General features: G+C 40.3%; 1 protein-coding gene across 5 annotated transcripts in view; it reads left to right on the top strand.

Annotated features, from left to right (window-relative positions):
• The window catches only part of rptor (regulatory associated protein of MTOR, complex 1), a 155,051-nt gene that overhangs the window by 71,007 nt on the left and 65,114 nt on the right, over positions 1-18,930 (top strand). For all 5 annotated transcript variants that reach the window (XM_034595933.1, XM_034595924.1, XM_034595949.1 and 2 more), the window contains exons 8-9: positions 9,196-9,255; positions 17,819-17,919. In XM_034595933.1, coding sequence (XP_034451824.1) covers positions 9,196-9,255; positions 17,819-17,919 — 161 coding nt within the window. The remainder of the gene's footprint in view (positions 1-9,195; positions 9,256-17,818; positions 17,920-18,930) is intronic.

Below are 18,930 nucleotides of genomic sequence, written 5' to 3'. Positions count from 1 at the left end.
TGATTTCATTTCCCCAAACATTTAGCAACTGCACAAAAGCAACATTTCAGAATTACATGATATGTTGCCAAGAATTATTACAGGCAAATAAAGATTCGCCGGATGCAGATTGTGGATATATGCCTGCCATGGGCGCATCTTTCAGGTGATTCTCCTCCTCTTCCATTTCAGCCTGTTACCATTTTCAAAATCCCCAAGTTCACCAAAACAAGCTCAAGACGATTGTTAAATACAAACAAGCCGTAGCATATTTCCCCAATAGCAGCATAATAATTGGTGTAGCCAGTCCATTCTCCAGTGCTGACACAGTGGTGTGGAAGTAGCTCTGCCAATGTGAAAATAATGAAGTTGCCATTTGAACCATACAGAGTGCCTTAAAGTCCCTAAAGGATGTTAGAGGCCAGGGGGTCTGATGGAGGATGGAGGTGGAGCATATCTGGGGACTCAACAGTCAGGTTTTGCCCTAAGGTCTCCAACAGGTTCATTTGGCCAAGCCCATAACCTCTTGTAACAGACTCTTCTTTTATGTGAACTCTACTGGAGAGATTAACACTGTTCTTTATTGTTACTATTTTTTACAAGAGCACAGAGCATAAACATTTTTGATGGGGATTGATATGGTAATAAAAGAACTGTGAAGATTTAGTAGGCAAAACATTTTACAGTTAAGAAATATACTTAGTTAGTGCTGTCAGGTGGGAAAAAACTTATGTAGAGGATTTCTAAATAATAGCAAACATACCTTTGGCTTTTTGTACTTTCGTGTTACTTAAATCTTCAAAATATACTCCTTTACTTCATCACCCATATGATATAAAGCTCCCCTGGGATGCAGGTGAGACAGTTAAATCAGTTTGTACTAACACACACAATCGTCTACCTAAACAATCATGTCAGCAGGTGACATCTGCTCATTAATATATATATGCACATAAGTAAAGTTTGAATGTGTAACTTGCCGCTGTGAGTCAGAAAATGTGCTCGTATCCCTGACAAATCACCAGTCATTGTCTCAACAGTTGTTTTATTATTCGCTGCCAGAGCCGCTACAGGGTTCGTCTCTGGGTGACATCATCGCGGCAGTCTGTCTCTGTGGTGTTAAGGCAGAAACGGAAACTTGTTTTAATTCCCAAATGAAATATGTAGCAGTGCAGTGGAACTGGAAATACTGTGTGAATTCTTAAGGATAGATTTCCATTCGGACTGAATTATGCTGTATAGGCAAGGTCAACATCCCTGTACGTTCAGGAAATGTTTTAATTAGCATTATGTAGCCAGTATACCACAAGCACTACACTCTAAGGTTAATTTCAAATGAAGTAATGAAGCATGATCCTATGCTCATCAGACAGGCCCCTCTCCATCTCCGCACTTGTCTTTGTAATGATCAAAGAGCTCACATTCATCATAATGCAACATCATTTCAAATGTTGCTATGAAATAAGTCCTTGTACTGCAGCTGCCACTAAATGAGCAGCTTGTTACGAGCTCATGTAACAATGAGAAATGTGGAAAGAGGCTTTTGAAATTAAAATATTCCTTACTTTCCATTTCTTTTTTACTATATATTCTACTATAATCTTGACTCTACACTACAGATCATTTACAAGTCAAGATCTTTCATTGTGCTCATCAGGCACCATGTATTTTGCCATATGACATTAAAGGCTGACTGTAGGATTGAAATGTAGATTTATTAGTTTCCATTGTTGACGGTCCAGGAATCTCAGACCAAGAATCCAATTGGCTTTATTTGTTGTCACTGACTACTTGACCTTCGACCAATCAGCGCTTTGTAGGCAGAAGTTGTTGTCAGCAATTGTAATGAATTTATGGGTAAAAAACAGAGAAGCAAGCTCCTCTGGGAGTCAGTCTTATCTTCTCATTGAGTTTGGTGTAAAAGACGCATTAATGATATTTGATTTTGTTCCTCTCAGTTGGCAGAGTGAAGCGTGTTGACCCAGTGCTCTTTAAGAGCATGAAGACTCCACTTATCACCACAATGATTCACACACTATTTGATTTAAAACGATATGTGAACTCCTATTGTCGACTTGTGATGTATTTAAATATAGAAACTAACAAACAAAACCAACATTCTAGTAATATATTAGAATCATGAATCATTTATTTATATTCAGAAAAAACACACACAGGTAAATGTTATACATATATTATTGAATTATATTATTATATACATTTTTAACATTATTGGTTAGTGGTGGGCATTGAGGGGTTTGTTTTGGGGTGTAGGAAAGGGGTGAGGGGTGAGAGAGTAGGGAGTGTAGGAAGGGAGGAGTAGGGAGTGGGTGGGTTATGAAGGGAACGAGGTTTCAGGGCAGACGTCCTCTCATTCCTCTCTTCTTTGGAGGATAATCTGTCTCCTGGTTCAGCAGTTCATCTTGGTCCTCCACCTTCACTGTCTCCAGCTGCTCCACCTTTCTCCTCCACTTCCACTCTACGCTGTCCAGCTCGTTCTCCATGTCACTGAGCTTGTGCTGGGAGGCGAGGTACGACTTGGTAGAAGCTTGTCTTTTCCTGATTTCCTTTTTCACCAGCTCCTCCTTATGTCTGACTTCGTCCTGGAGCTTTGTGTGTTCACCTTTTAGTTTGTGAACTTGCTCCTTCAGAGTCTCATTTTCTTTTTCGACGGCCTCCACCTTACTGCTGCTCACTCCCTCAGTCTGGGTCGTCTCCTGCCGCAGCCTTGCCTCCTGTGTCTCTGCCTGACTTTTGTTCACCTCCTTTTCTTTGACCATGAGCATGGCCAGGCTTTCAAGGTAGGCCTTGGTTTGAATACGCCGTCTCTTTGTTTCGGTCACGATGAGCTCGTCCTTCTTTTTCAGCTCATCTTCAAGCCTCCTCTGTCCGGTCTTGAGCAGGTTGACCTGCTCCTTCAGATCCTCCACCTCTCTGCTGCAGCTTGTTTCAGGCTGAGCCGGCTCCCGGTGCAGACGGGTCTCCAGAGTCTCACATTTGGCCTGATACTCAGTGAGCTGGTTCAGGCAGTCCACGTAGGCCCTGAAGCGATTACGCCGTTGCTTGGTCTCCTTTCGTAAGAGTTCATCTCTTACTTTCAGCTGCTGCTGGAGCTGCTCGACCTGCTGCTGCAAAGACGAGTTTCCCTCTTCGAGAACCTTAATCTGACCATTAGCTTGGAAGAGTTCGGCTCTGAGGCTCGTCACAATGTCCTGGTGCTGCATAGTCGACAAAGAAAAGCACGTCAGAAACTTGGGCTCAAGTTTGGTTGAGGATCGTGGAGAGTTCAAAATGCTTCTGCTCTCTTCAGGATCGTCGGTGCAACTGACGTTTGTCTGCAGCTGATGAAGTGCAACATTGTTTTTCCGAACATTCTGATTAGTTGTCATAGTAACCTCCTTTGATCTATAGCATTACACTTGTTTTTTTCCCCACTCTTTTTATTTGAATTTTCCAGTGACTTGACATACAATGGTCATAAACAGTGACTGATAGAGCAGGAGTGTACAGTAGTATGTCAGTAATATCCTTGACCCATGCCCCCCCACAACCCACCCAAAACCCACCCAGCTCAGGTCGGGCCCTGACGGGGACAAACAACACTCCAACAGACGTCCACAAACACACACGCACACATACAGAACAACGGCTGCCGAGCAGCACAATAAAGAAAAGAAATTAAATTAAATCCAAAAAACAAAAAGGGGGGGATAATACTAATTACGTATGTATGTATATTGAATAAATGGATAAGTAGAAGGGGGAGGGTGTGGGATTAAGGGGTGCGCAGCTACCACAGTAGTACAGGAGTGTGGGGTGTAGTAGGAGTGAGTGAGAGGCTTCTTCCAAGTCCGGAGACAGATTAAGGGCGTTAACAAAGTCAAGGAAAGGGCTCCATGTATCTTGGAATACCTTGGTAGATCCTGAAAGTGAAAATCTAAGTTTTTTGAGTTTTAAATTACAGAGAACTTCCTTAATCCAGCGGTCGTGTGTGGGGGGGACGGGTGAGATTCCAATTGAGTAAGATCAGTAGCATCACACTTTTAACTGTCCTTTGAAAATGAAATACATGATAAACACACTTTAAACAGCGAGAAAAATAAACATTTTTATCTGAGTTTTTTGTTTGCACATATATAAGTACCTCAAAATGTAGCCAACTCTATCGATCGATCGATCTATCAGCGTATTCACTACTTTTGCACAAAATTCTCAGCGGGAAAAGCTCTCACAATTTCACAATGGGGTTAAAACAGTGTATTTGAGTGTATTTCTGTGCCACATCCGAGTTCTGCACTGGGTTGGGTACCTGGAGTTAACCTGCAAACATTCAGTGTAACAGGTCAATTTACATATTCATGTTAATTAATAGTTAATGGTAAAAATGAACTAGGTGTGGCTCAGCTGTGGGTAAAACAAACATGTGAATGATTTTTTAAACATCCCAAACCATTCCTGCTGGATAATCCACTTCCTTATCTGCATCCATCATAACGCTTGTTTAAAAAGAGACCAAACACACTTATAAAAAGTCAAGGACAAGTATAAACACAAATGAGAAGCAGGTCTAGAGACGTGGATGAAGTTTTAAAAGCCATGAGACACAAAGTCCTGGCTAAAGGAGAGGCAGAGGAAAGAATGACAGGAACCTTGATATCGACAGTTGATTTCAGCTGCAGTCCTCAGCTACAGCTGCTAACCCTTCAGAACCACCTTCACAGAGTGACAGTGATACCTGCGTATTTTATGCTTGGAAGATTCCTGGGGGCAGAGTCCTTCAAGAAGACAATTTGGTACATTTTTTAGAGATATCTATGTTCAAACTATTCCACATTAGGTTTTCTGCGTGTATTTTTAAATGGTGTACTTGAAGGATTTATTAAATGTAAACTTAAATATTCAATGTAGGATTTTAGTGCTAACTAGTTAGGATAGCAAATGTAAAAAATCATTGAACATATCAGAATTTGTCATAAAATATAGTAAAACATTTTATTTAATTCAATAAGTAAGTATTGCTCATATTTAACAGAACAGTAGTTTCTTACAAAGTGTGACATATCTCATCTATAGTAGAGGTCAGTGACAGAGCAGATTGGATTTGTGATCGCCCAGTTGCCTTCTAGCACATTACTGATCGAGACGATGACTTGGGACAGGAGGCTGATTGAAGGAGTAATGAGCTGTAGATCCGGCCCTGAGGGGGCCACCCTGCTGCTCCCCTTCCTCCTCCACCTCCCACCCTAGGAGCAGTATAGTAGTTTCCTCACACAAGATCCACTTCATTTCCCTCCTCAGTGTTTAATATGTACAAGCCCACTCCTACCCTTTCCTCTCAGCACCCACACACTCACTCACTCCTATTCATCGATCCAATTACAGTTTGGCCACCTCACTCTCTGTTGGTAATAATCCCTCAATTTCCTCTTCATCTCTGGCCTTCAGCCCCTCGGTACTCCTGTCAACTTATCTGTGCTCTCTTCATCACAGGAACTCTCAGTTCACCAGCCATAGCTGTTGGTGCAGCCTTAAGTTTGCCGACCACTCATAATAGTTTGAAGAAGATCAAAAGCCTTGGATGAGTTAGTGCTGAGTTTTGCCATGTAATAAGTTAGAGCACAGACGAGCCTCAGCTCACTCCTACTGTTCTCTTTTCTGGGAACAGTTTATCAGCTTCATGTTAGTTTCTGTTCCCACTTATTGTTTTTTTTTTCTTGTCTTTTACCCCGAGACATAACTTTATTTAGTTCAGTGGTTATTTTCTTCCAGTAAGTTTTTCAACATCAAACTTTCCACATACTCGACAGATTAAAAGTTTTAGAACACCTCCATTTGTCCAGCATCATTATATCATTCAGTGAGAACAACATAATATTTTTTTTAATTAAAAGACAAGAAATTATGAAATCTTATTACATTTTGTCAAAATTTTGGACTTATTTGTGAGCATTTTTGCAAAGGAAAAGTTTATAAAGTTTGAACCAACAACAAGAACTTTCTCATTGTGTCAAGTTGTGAAGCCTCCTTCCTGTTGTGTTCTTCGGTTATGGCTTTAATGGGAGGGTTTGTAAGTCATCAACAAAAATGTGGACATTTAATACCATTTCTGAGAAAAGCTAAGTTAACCAATTTCCTCATTCCTGAAAAGGATAATTTTTCACTTTTTGATTATATAAATTATTCTTTCAAATCTTCACTGGGCTTAAACTGATAACATTTCTCCAGTGATGATAAAGTCAGTCAGTTGGTCAAAGGCTACCATTTGGATTCATATTTGACAACAACTTTACTCGTGGGCCTCCAGGATGTCAAAGTTGTCAAGTTTGCAGTGAAATATGTCAACATCTACTATATCTTAGATATCCAGTATTCAACTATTATCTCCAGTATGTTGACGATTTTAAATTTGAGTAAGTAGTTTTTAGATGGATGGTCTCCAAAACAATCAGCATGTATATACTATGTATCACATCGTACCCATGCAAAAATGAACAGCCATGCAACCCTGATGACTGAGGACGATTTCATAATCACCTTGTTTGTTTTGGACCTTCTGTCTCTTCAGTTTAGTCCAAACCGAAACCAGTGTTGTGACCAAAAGAGGTGGTCTCGGTTAAGATCAAATGTGCCTGAAGCTGGTGATTTGTGTAGTCGTACCATAATGATATTACAGTGGCAACGAAATGAATGGGTTCATTTGTTTTTTCCATTGAAACAGAAAGACTACTATCTGCAGAATTGACAAGCAAACCCATTCATGTAAAGTATATGTGGACGAAGCCCATGTAGGGATGAAAGACATACCTATGTCATTACTAAATCTTTAGTGAGCTCCCTTAATTGCAATGTATATTGCAAATATATACAATGTAACAAATACATGAATATTGGTCCGGACCATGCTCCAGACTTTCAGGTGTGAAAACATCCTCAGATGTTTCTGAAATTACACTTTACTGCACCAGCAGGAAGCTACTGATTGTCCATGATATCCTGTGTAGTTGATCAAGAGGTAGATTTCAGACACACACTTGTGGTTGTGAAAACCAGAACAATTATTCAGGAGGAAACTCGCGTTAAAACCAGGCAGATCTGAGTGTAATTTAGCAATTCAGCCCTTATGGTAAAGAAGCAGCACCCCCCCAGCTCTCAACATGCTAACCCTCCTGCTGGGCCTCTGTGGTTTCCTATATTCTTGAGACTCAGGAAATACATGTATTTCTAATTAAAAGCTAAAGCAAGCTGTCCTCATCACCTCAGGCTGACAAATGCCTTTTAGCACCTCTTGTACTACATTGAATGCATGTGTACTGCACTCAGTTGATAGTGTATGTAGTGTCGTGAGATTTGAAAAGAAACAGTGCAAACCATGATAAAAGCTCTCTCTACTTGTGTCATGGCTCTTATTCAAACCATTACAAAGTGATGTAGCATCTGTGCAAAGGATTTTCTTTTTTTCTTGTAGGACCTTTTTGCATTATATGGATTCAGGCTTGAAACATGTGCATTTCTGCCTTGTTCCACCATTAAGCCTCTTTTTGACAGCAGAGCTGCTGGGCTAATAGCAATACACTAAACAAGGTTTATTATGCTGCAGCCACAGGGAGAAAATTCAGCTGTTTGCTAGTTTCACACATCAATTATCTCTGCTTACAACTTAGCATGAACACATTCTAGTTTTAAAGATTATTTAAATATGTCTGCACTGTGTTTACTTTGGCCCGTCTGTCTCTTTCTGCCAGACTCCATTTTTAGTTAATCATCCGTGTTTATATCGTTTCCTTTTTTGCATTAAACATACAAAAATATAGCCAAGATAATCTGTGGTTCAATTAAAGAAGTGAACAGAGAGGTTGTGTTGTACTTGGGGAAATGATGGTGTAACTGATGCTTTTCGTGACATTTGTCAAACCTTTGGCACATACCAAAACAGATTTTTTGCCTCCAATTTGTTGCCAATCACCCCAACAACTTGCCCTGCTGGCATCCTACCTCCTCTTCGCTTCGTGAGTGTCAGGCACTCTTGGCGCCCGTGCTGTTCTTAACAGAGATCGTAAGTCACACTGCTGCCATGTGGGATCTCATTATTCTCTAACAGCAGGAAGAACCTTTTGAAAGTGAGTACCACAGCTTACGTCACAGTCAGGGTGGATCAATTGTTGGAGACAAATTCCCAATCCCTGCATGACTTCTATTATTTTTGAACTGCCTCCAGGCGTGATGCTGGCTTCAAGCTCTGGTGGGAAAAAAACGGAATCACTCATACTCAATAACCAATCATAGATGACGGCTGAGAGGAAAGTGTAAAAGACCAAAAAAAGTTTTGACGGTTCGATTTTTATTTTTACACTGTCATTTTTTGAGAGATCAGTTTGACTCAATCAATTTATATCTTTACGGCAACTAAATTAAAGGTAAATTGAATCAGACATGTTTGTCATATTCAAGTCTGGACATCTGGAGCCGTTATGACCAAAGGTCTTGTAACTTAAAATGATGGTTTAGCTAAATGTCCAACTGAAGCTTCAATAAATTAATCAGATCTACTCTTTTCATACAGTAGTTGCTTATCACATGGTTAGTACTACCAGCCACCAACTAAAAGGAGGGTAATTGTTGAACGTTCATTAGGTATCATGTGGCTAGGAACATGACTCAGACAAATCCTGATAATGCTTTGTGTCTGCTGGATGCGTAAATGGTTTGCTTAAGTCTTTATTTATTCAATGTTCCCTGCAGGTAATGTGTGACTGACACACAAAAATAGACGCACACATGCATGCGCACACACACTCCTGCTCTCCTCCAGGTGTGTGATGACTCGCAGTGGGCGCGGTGCTGTGCATCTGTCACGCTCTGAGTGACGACCCGCTGTGACTTACAGCTGGCCCGACCTGTCAGAGCTAACCACGCGCAGTAAACAATAACCCCCAAGCCAGACATTTCAGAAATATGACTCTGCGTGTCCCGCTGTCTGCCCCCTCCCCTCTGACTGTAGCTCAACCAAAACACACTCATCAAATGGCTAAGCGATTGTAATCTTTGAAGCTTTTGTTTCTTCTTTGAGTGTTTTATCTGCTCATTGTCTCTCTCGCGGGTCATATAATTTGTACTGTAGATGCCCGATTCTTCTTTTTTTTTTGCTTTGTCTAGTCTGTGAGCTCATCTTGTTTCTGACCCTTATCTGCAACTTTTCCCTGTCTGCTTTTTTCCCAGGTTTTGTATGCAGAAGAGTGCCAAATTGGTGCCAGGGGTGACGTTGGACCTCATTGAGAAGTAAGTGGCACTCCACGACCATCCCAAGAAACTCTATTTCTCTCTTCCTGTCTCTCCCCCTCTCTCTTTGGAGGGTGTAGTTGAGAGAAGTCATTATCCTGTCTTCCTCAAGTCTGTCTCGCCCTGTCTGTCTTCCTGTCTTTCTCTTTCGCTCTCTCCTCGCTGTCAGCCCTCGCAGTGTTGTTTTCCACCTGCAGGTATAATTCTCTGCCTTTGTTTTCCCCTCACAGTGAAAGCAGCAGTAGTTTGGCAGATTTAAAGCCCCACATTTCTTCAATAAACTCCCGGGTGCCAAGCGGCTGAGCGCAGAACATCTCTTGCTCTTAGGCATACACTGTCGCACTGATATTAGCGCTCAATATGGATGTCGTATCCAAAGTTTTAGTAGTTTCATAGAACAATCAGGAGTGGCTCCCCCTACCACCACCACCACCCCCCCTGCTTATATGCAGGGTAGAGTAAAATGACAAGCATGAAATAAGTTGGTTTAAGAGGCTTGGTTGTAGTTGAACTATGTAACTTAAAAGCACTGTTATATAGTCTTTGCAGGATTTTAATGTTTTCTAAAAGTAAGATCCTTTTCCTCACATGCCTAAAGTGAGTTGAACATGCCATAGACAGGTTAAGTGTGTGTACACACACACACACACTAACCCTAACCCTCAGTCAAGTTTTGATAGAACTGTAAATTGTTTGTAGGGCTTTATTTGAAAAGGGCTTATTATGAATTACATAATAAGATTCATAGTGTATAGTTTATATAACACAATTTGAACAATCTTACTTTTGTTAATGCAACCTGAACACTTGCTCTAGTTTAGCCATTTTCTTGATTAATTCAGGCTAATTAAATGTACAATCCACAGCAGTAATTCCATTAGGGCAGCAGCTGAGTTATTATTTCACACTTTGTTCCCTTCACAACACATACACAGTGTTCTTATTTTACCATTAATTTCACTCACTTCTACTTTGCTGCCTTTTCATTTGCTTCAAAGCTGCTTTCAATGAACGTCTACTCATCCTGCACAGATGTTTTGTTCAAAATGGCCTTTACAGGCTCAAAGGACACGATAACTCTTTCCTGGTCGACCAACTAGAAGTCTCTGTTTCTGTATTTTGTTTGAATTGGTGCAGTGAAGAAGAACTAAACCTGAGCCATCATAGCACAGTTAATGACCCTTCTCTGTTGTGTTACCTGGCCTTTAGCATGAACCAGCATTGATTTGGTCATGCTGGACACATCTGTTGTTTGATTCTTTTCTTTTTTTAAGAAAAAATTATACGGTTATTTTGCTTCTTTTTTTTTCTATTTCCAATCTCATTCCAATATTTAGTCACACTCTGGTTAACTGTCAATCGATAGTTTGGTTTCAACTTCATCAAATGCCTCCACAGACTGCAGGTAGTATTTGGATGATTGAGGAAGAATATGACTCACAACACAGTTTTTGGATTTCAGCATTCCACATGTAATATGATTGAAACTACTTCCAGAAGATGTGATCCATCCACGCGTAGCTACAAAATTGACCCATGAGAGTGTTACCAGATAATTTCTGGGTAATTTACAGGTTCACTGTCAACTTTTTTCCCATTCTTACAGAGATCATCCATAAATATAACGTGCTTTTTTCACCTTCCTACATTTGTAGGAACCTATTGGTCACCGCTCTTCCTTCTTTTACCACTTAATTAACTTGCTTGCAGTTTGTCTTTCATCTTTTTATTTTTACACACTTTCCCCTATTCCTTTCCCCATTCTCTCCTGTGGATGCATATTACGCAGGAAATGCCCTTGTACTGTACGCAAAACTTCTACTGAGTGACTCCCAAGGCAGGATGGGAAACCACTAGAGTGATGACGAACACCTTTGAAGAAATAAGCCCCTTCGTCCATTCTCAATTACACTATGTCCGACATCACGGAGCTCTTCATTCATGCTCAAGCTCTCACTCCCTTTTCATCTCTTATTATCTTTCTCACCAGAAAAAGCAAAGGGCTTCTGTAAAGAGTTGTGATGTTAGTTATGACCCACATTGCAGTAAGGAGAGTTTGAGAACCCACAAACGCTCCATCCATTTAAAAACTGCAGTTCCGTTATGTTTTGGTAGATCCGGTGTTCTGCTCTTTGTGTTCGCTGTCTTCTACACTCACCTTCATTGTATAGAAAAGTCGTTGAGGATAAAAGAAAGAGATCTCACAGCAGCAAAAATTGCTGACCTTTTCTGTTTTGGTTCAAGTGCTGAAATTGAATTTGAGATGTCAGTTCGAAACAATATTGAAAAACAGTAAATATGAAATTCATGAGAAAGATGACCTTGAATTGATGAGCATGGGGATATTAAGGGTGAGGCTCCATGCTGGAAGAAAATCTAATCTATTATAAGATTAGAAATGTCCTTACATTTTAAAAGTTAAAAAAACGTGTTCTAAAAAGGGTAAAATATAGATTCTACTTTACTAAAACAAAAATAAATTAGGTTTTAAAGAAAAGTCATCATACTGGCACAGAAAAGCGTTTCCTCTCAGTGTTGATGTTTCAGCTCTACTCAGTGGGGAGGTCGGTGGCATCCCTGATGCTTAAGTTGCTATTTCTGTTCATTGCATGTCCAGCGTGTTGTACAGACGGCTTAATGTTGACTCAGCTGATTTCTCTCACAGTTAAATAATGGATAGTCTCAGAGCTCATAAAAGAAAAATGGCACTACACTCGTTTGCCATCTCACCTCTTTGCTGTATAACTTTGGGCCAGCACATTAAAGTCAAATGCCAAAGTTAAACATTATTCATGGGATGTTTCTCGGCCAAAACATGAAATATCACAGTAGCTGCAGTTTGTAAAAGTGTACAGTAATCATCATATTGATTAAAGCAATATATATATATATATATTTCAGTCCGAAGACTGTGTAATGTAAGAAGTGTTGCTCATAGTGAGGAATTAACTAGGGCTGCAACTAAAGATTATTTTGAGAATCGATTAATCTGTCGATTATTATTTTGATTAATCGATTTTTAATCGGATAAAAAGACAAAAACTACATTTGAACCTTTCCAGCAGTTGATTTGAAAAGCTACTTCATATTCTTGTACAATGCTTTTATATGTATTATAGACATCTGCAACTTAATTATGATAATAATTCCAGATTCAGATATCTACAATTTTATTCTGACTGTCCATAGTTCAAGTTCATGATATCTACAACACCAACTCAGTTCCATTCCATTGTCAAACTTAATTTAAGGTTAAATTAAGGTGAGATATCTTGACCTGGAATTTTAAGATATTATTAGATTCAACTGAAGTGTAGATATCTATAATGAGAAACCAAACACATCAATAACAAAAGTAGTTTGAATCCCAATATGTCATTACAGATGTTGAAAAGATTTGATTAATTAAACAGGGTTAATGATTGTTTTGACAATTCAGAATTATGTTATACATATCTTATTTAAAAATTCTTACTAGTCACTGTAAAAGACAATGTTCCCACAATGTGATGACTCACTGCTGTATCTTAGTGGTGCTTGTCCTTTTCAAACATTGACTCCAGGCACGGGATTGGCTGGTTTACTGCCCACACCTCAGGAGATGCTGCCACAGAGTGTGCCATGCATTATAACAGACCTGACTAATCGATAACTAAATTAGTTGTCAGCTATTTTTATAATCGATTTATAATCGATTTTTTGTTGCATCCCTAATATCACAAAACACTGCAGTTCCCCTCAGTACCATGTGGCCTTTAAGAACTCTTTTTAGTTCTGTGTGCCACAAAGAAACAAAGCTTAAGCTTAACCAAGAGTACTGACAAATTAAATCCATATCCTTCTGCATAAAACATTCAAAACCAACTGTTAAAATACTTTAAATCCAGCATTCTTGACATCCATGTTTACTTGTTACTACTTCTCTGCTGTGTTTGCTGGCACATTACTGTGCTCCCACCACCTGTAGATCAGTGGAATCAGTGTGTCAACCTCGGCACACTGACAGGGAAGATAACCAAAACTGTGACCTGCTCATTGAAAAACTGAACTTTTCAAAGTGCTACAGGAGTTCAGAACATTGCAATTTAGGGTTTGTAATCCTGCAAAAGCTCGCGAGAGAAGGCAACACTGATGCAACTGATACATCCCGGCCTCCTCCCATCAGCCCTCTCATCAAAGCGCCCCCAAATCACATGAACATGCACTGACTGACAACTGCTGGGAGCTGACTTTTCCGTGGCTCGACGCTAACTTCTGGCCACTGTCTGCTTCTGCTAAGATCTCTGGTTCGCAGTGAGAGCACGGGCAGGGTGTGGGCATGTAGGCAGGTCGGTTAGTCGTGTTTATTAAGCTGCTGCATGCACTGAACCACGCAGTTCCTCCGTATTTTTTCCGGAGGTGGTACATGTGTGAACACAAATGTGAGACGCTCCACAATTTCTTCTCACTTTTTCTACCTGACCTCATTTTACATCAATGTCAGTGACAGCTGTTTATGTTTTAGTACCTTGTTATGCTGCTCTTGAGGGGAGAACAATGCCGCTTAAATTTTTTTCATAGTTGTCATGATAAAATGAAAGGCAGTATAAATGCTAGTCAATGCAATCTAGGCACATTTCATTGTAACGTTACTGTCGCTACCATAGCATAAGTAGCACAGTAAATCATCAGCTGACTGTGGTATCCTAGCAACAACAACACCAAAATCACACTGGGTTGCTCTTCAACAGAGAGTGATTCAGTGTAGCTCAATAATGAGCAAACAGTCTCACACACGCTCGAAGCAGCTTTTTGCCTTTGTCATCATTTTGCCGTGTCCTGATCAAACACGTGGGCATGAACACGAGCATTACACTCACTGACCAATCATCGGGCTCATATTCACCCCTCAAAAGGTCACACACGTTTGGAAGCCATGTGTGGAGCGCTCATCGCCCCTTGAAAGATTACAGGCATTTGTTGTAAGAGGGATTGAACATAATGTCAGCCTTGAGTAGTTGTGTGCTGTTGATTTGTTGATTAATTTAATCATTCCTCTTTCTCCGCTCCATCTGTGCACCCTTCTGTCTCTGCTTCCCACATACATCCAACACACAATAGCCTTTCACATAAGAGAGTCACGACGCTGCCTGCGTGTGGATTTTACCTGCTTACACGCTCAATGATCTCTGGCCGTTAACCCTCACACTCTATCGCACTTAGTGTCCCTTCCCTTTCATCTCACATGGAGCTGACTCATGTGGTCACGGGTTGATCCCCATTCACAGCCTCCCTCTGCGTATTTCACAGCGAGTCTCTGCTCCTCGTCAGGCCGACCCGGCTCCCCGGTGTCTGACGCAGTCCGACACTGTGCTCCACTCAGCGGGGGGGGGGGGGTCCTGGAGGAATCTGATCACTGTGATCGCTCGTTAGCATTTTACTACAGAAGACACAAGTTGTATGACTCTACATACATCTTGTATGTAAATGCTGTATGTCCTCCACATAGACATCAGAGAGAAGAGTCTGCTACACAGCATCAACCCCCAAAACGGTAGAGATTTATCTCTTTGCTCCACCTTTTACAAGGACTTAATGACCGTGCTCACGTCTATGATCTTATATGTACACATACTCAGATTGGTTCTTGATGCAGCTGAGGACAGGGTTTTAATCATCATACCAGTATTTCTGCTCCATCAGTATTCATGGCATCAGACATGACAGAATTGATCAAACTGGAGACGTATCAGGTAACAGTGGATGTGGTTTTATTTACTGACGTATGCGCATGTCTGTTTAGTGTGTCTCTCACACGCACAGCATAACACAGCTCACATGCAGCGCTGCACTGTAGCTTTTTATGCCTCGACAGCAAGTGGCTGGAGGCTTTATGTTTTCTGGTTGTCCTGCTGTCCATCTCATTCTTATAAACACAATATCTCAAGAACACCTAGAGGGAATTTCTTCAAATTTGGTAAAAACATTCAAAAGGTGGACTTTTGGATGTCAAAAAGTCAAGGTCGCGGTGACCTTGCAAATCTTGATCTTTTAGACTTAACATGTCAGAAACACCTTGAGGGAATTTCCTCAAATTTGTTACATAAGTTAACTTAGACTCACATTAACTGGTCAAAGGTCACGATGGCCTCACAAAACATGTTTTTAGTCTCTTGAACATAATATCTCAAGTCCACCTTTAGGTTGTCTCTTAAAATGTCAACCTTTTCGCACTTGAACAAATGGATTTGATTCCTGTGGTCAAAGGTCACAAGGACCCCATGTCAATCTGGGAAAAAATGTATTTCAATTGAACCTGCACTAGTCGGCAAAGTCCTATACTAGTTGGCTGTTCATTCTAGTCAAAGGTTCTTACTTGTTTCAAGACTTTGTAATCCAGAGAAACACCAGACTGAGCTCACATAGATAGTTTCTGTGGCAGTTTTATGTTTACACTTTTTCGCAGTGTAAAGTTAGGTCATTAAGGTTTGTTAGTACAGCTATCTATCAAATTTATATCTGTAGTCTGCCATTAAAAATTGATAACAGACAGATATTAATCAACATTCTCCAAGTTACACATCTTATAATATCATTATAGTAATTATTTCATATTATCAACTTAATATCCTTGAACCAGGACCTTCAGTATTTGAGAAAAGCAGCTTGTGAAAAATAAGCTACACCTGTTTAGTGCCAGATCTGCTGTTGCCATGCATATCATTATTATGTTACCATGTATAATGAGCTTCTTTGGCACAAAAATGTATTTCATATTGAATTAAGTTCTATCATCTGTTGTTGTAAGGTTGTAACTTGACAGCGACCCAACAAGACCCAAGTACTTGAGACACAGACATTTCAGACATCAGACACCTAAAAGACACAGGGCAGTTACAGTTTTGTTGCAGTACACACTTCAACATTATCACCGGAATTATTGTGTTAACCACATACTACATTACGAATCCTTTATATAGGCACTTTAAGATAGACTTATGTACTTGTGATTGGCTCATCCAAATGACCATGCATTTGACAAGGCAATCTCTCTGCATGTATCTAAAAAGCAAAATGCAGTGCAAATTTTAACCAAGGGTCAGCATCAGTCGAAACACAGCCTTAAAAGCGATCAGGTTGCAAAAGGGATATGTCTGGCCCATGAGCTTTGTGCCTCTTGTGCCGACAACATGAACAAACATGAAACAAGTTGCTACACAGATTAGTTTTTCCCGTCTTCCTGTTGTTCTGCTGTTTGAGCGAGAGTCACAGTGTGTCCAGCACACCAAGCATCTAACTGCTCATCTACCAGCCACATGACTTAATCAAAGACATATGTTTACACAAGCACTTTTCAAACGAGTTTAACAATGTGCTTCATGAAAATAGAAAGACGCTTTACAAAGGAATTCCAAACCAACAATCTTATAATTCCTAAGATTATCACTAAATATTAATAAAATGGATTTTATCAGCACAAACTACAGAGGCAAAACAATAAGTTACTAAGTTAATAAGTTAACAAGTGGTCATCAGATTGACTTGTGTGTTTTGTTTGTTGCTGAGGGCCGAATGGTTTGTAGTGTTGAACTTTATTTCATTCATTGTCACTTTTTCCTACTTATTTTTTTATTTAAAACAGATTCCTCCCATTTTCTTTACTCCGACACAAACGACCCGCTCACATTAACTGTAATATCTGAGGCAGCGAGTGCTTGCCCTCAACCCCCTCCTCTTCACTCACTGCTTTGCATAGTGTTCATTAAAAGGCAGACAGCTCGGTGTAGTAAAGGTGATTTTCTCCGTTTTGCTACAGTGATTACTGTCACATCGACTTGGGTTCTTGTCTGAAAAAGATTTCCCTACTCTCATTTCCATGGCGCTCCCACTCTCCCTGCACAGAATGATCTGGTTTTTAAAAGCCGGAGGAGCTTCTGTGAAAAACGGATGTACAGTTTACATATCTCAAATTCCTCCAGTGCACACTGTAGATACACAGCTGTGTGGAAACTGCATTGTAGTCAGTGCAGTGAGTCTACAAATTTAACAAGTCCGGTGTTTTGGATTTAATCTTCACAAAAACAATAAGGTGTTGGTACGTTCGAGGGACGATAAACACATGAAATCACAAATATGTTTGTGTTATTTTAATATTTATTGCCTGTTCATATATTAGGGGTGTTGAGAAGGGTTGGGCCACTCTCATTAATCACATTTACTGTATGTGGGATCATCTGGCACCAGGTCTCCTTCTGACACAGCCCAGTTGAAATTGTTAAGCTTGTGTAACCTGAAATGAATCTGTATGACATAAAATCCATAATCTTACTCTTGTTCTCTGCTGGTGCCTGATATTCATCTTGGCCTCCAGTATCTTTGTGCACACAAGTATATTCATGAATATTCAGACCTGCAGTAGCTGTTAGTCTCTCTGAGTAAGTGACTGTAAATTTGTTCACGTGTTGCAATAATGTTACTGAGCAGTTGCCACTTTGTGCTCTGAGTCAACTATGTGCAATTCAGTGAGCGTGGCTGACACAGTGCCATCTGTGTAATGTTTTGTGTTTGTGTGTGTGTGGTGCAGGATCCCTGGCAGGCTCAATGACAGACGCACTCCCCTTGGAGAGCTTAACTGGATCTTCACAGCCATCACCGACACAATCGCCTGGAATGTTCTGCCTAGAGGTAAGACTGTACACACACAGATGCACGCTTGTATAATCACATAACAAGATTTTTTCCCCCCAACAAAAATATAAGAAAAATGTAAATGTAATACAACTTGGGCCGTAATCACACAGTGTGTATATCTCCTTTAAAAAGTTAGATAACACACAAAGACATTGCAAAGTGACGTGAAAGAGGTGTAATTCACAAGAGTTTGAGATATTTGAACTAACCAATGTGTGGGATACAATGTCAGGAAATCCAATCAGCGATGAGAATGAAACTCACCGGACTCAGGTCCTGGCCCTGTCCTGAGCTAGCAGGTGGTCAAACTGGTTGCTAATCATCCTCAGGTAGCGCTGGTATTGTTGGTCATCCAGCTCCTCCAGAAGACGGCAAAATTTCCCAAGCGGTACGCGACTCCAGATGGTCTTGTGGACCCACACACATCGGCACTGACTTCTCTGGCATTTCCACAACATGTACATCGCAGCAGATGTAGTTACTTCAGCCTCCTAACCTGTTTTCTAACGGGCAAATATTCCCAGAATATGTTTACTAACATTGCTCATGTGAGAAAACACAAATGGTCCTGCCGCACAACATGATGGGCCAATTTGCTTTGCGTTTGGTGTAGACGCACCATAAGACTTCAGCAACCCCAGCCACACTTGTCGAAGATCCAGCAGCATTAAGTTCACATATCACATTGTTTATTCTTGTAACATTAAGAGAAACACTGAAATACTGGTTTTAAAAAAATGTGTTACTTAAAAACTTGAACATATTTAAAGCTGAGTACAGTGTCATAATAACTAACTATAGTAACCATTAGAAACAATGGCAAACACAAAGAAAGAAAATGAAAACCTAAAGCAGGAAAGCAAACAGACACACTGGCGTTAAAGGTGAAGGACAAACTTGCTGGGAGATCTGAGGCACACTGAAGTTATTGTGAACAACATGTTTAGACAATGATGAAAAATGTATTTTCTCATAGGGAGCACAGATAAAAACACCTAATAAAAA

This window comes from Hippoglossus hippoglossus, chromosome 1, assembly GCF_009819705.1.
Source record: "Hippoglossus hippoglossus isolate fHipHip1 chromosome 1, fHipHip1.pri, whole genome shotgun sequence".
NCBI classification, from domain to species: Eukaryota; Metazoa; Chordata; class Actinopteri; order Pleuronectiformes; family Pleuronectidae; genus Hippoglossus; species Hippoglossus hippoglossus.
The sequence above is the reverse complement of the archived record's forward strand: the minus strand, read 5'-3'. Positions and strand labels throughout refer to the sequence as shown.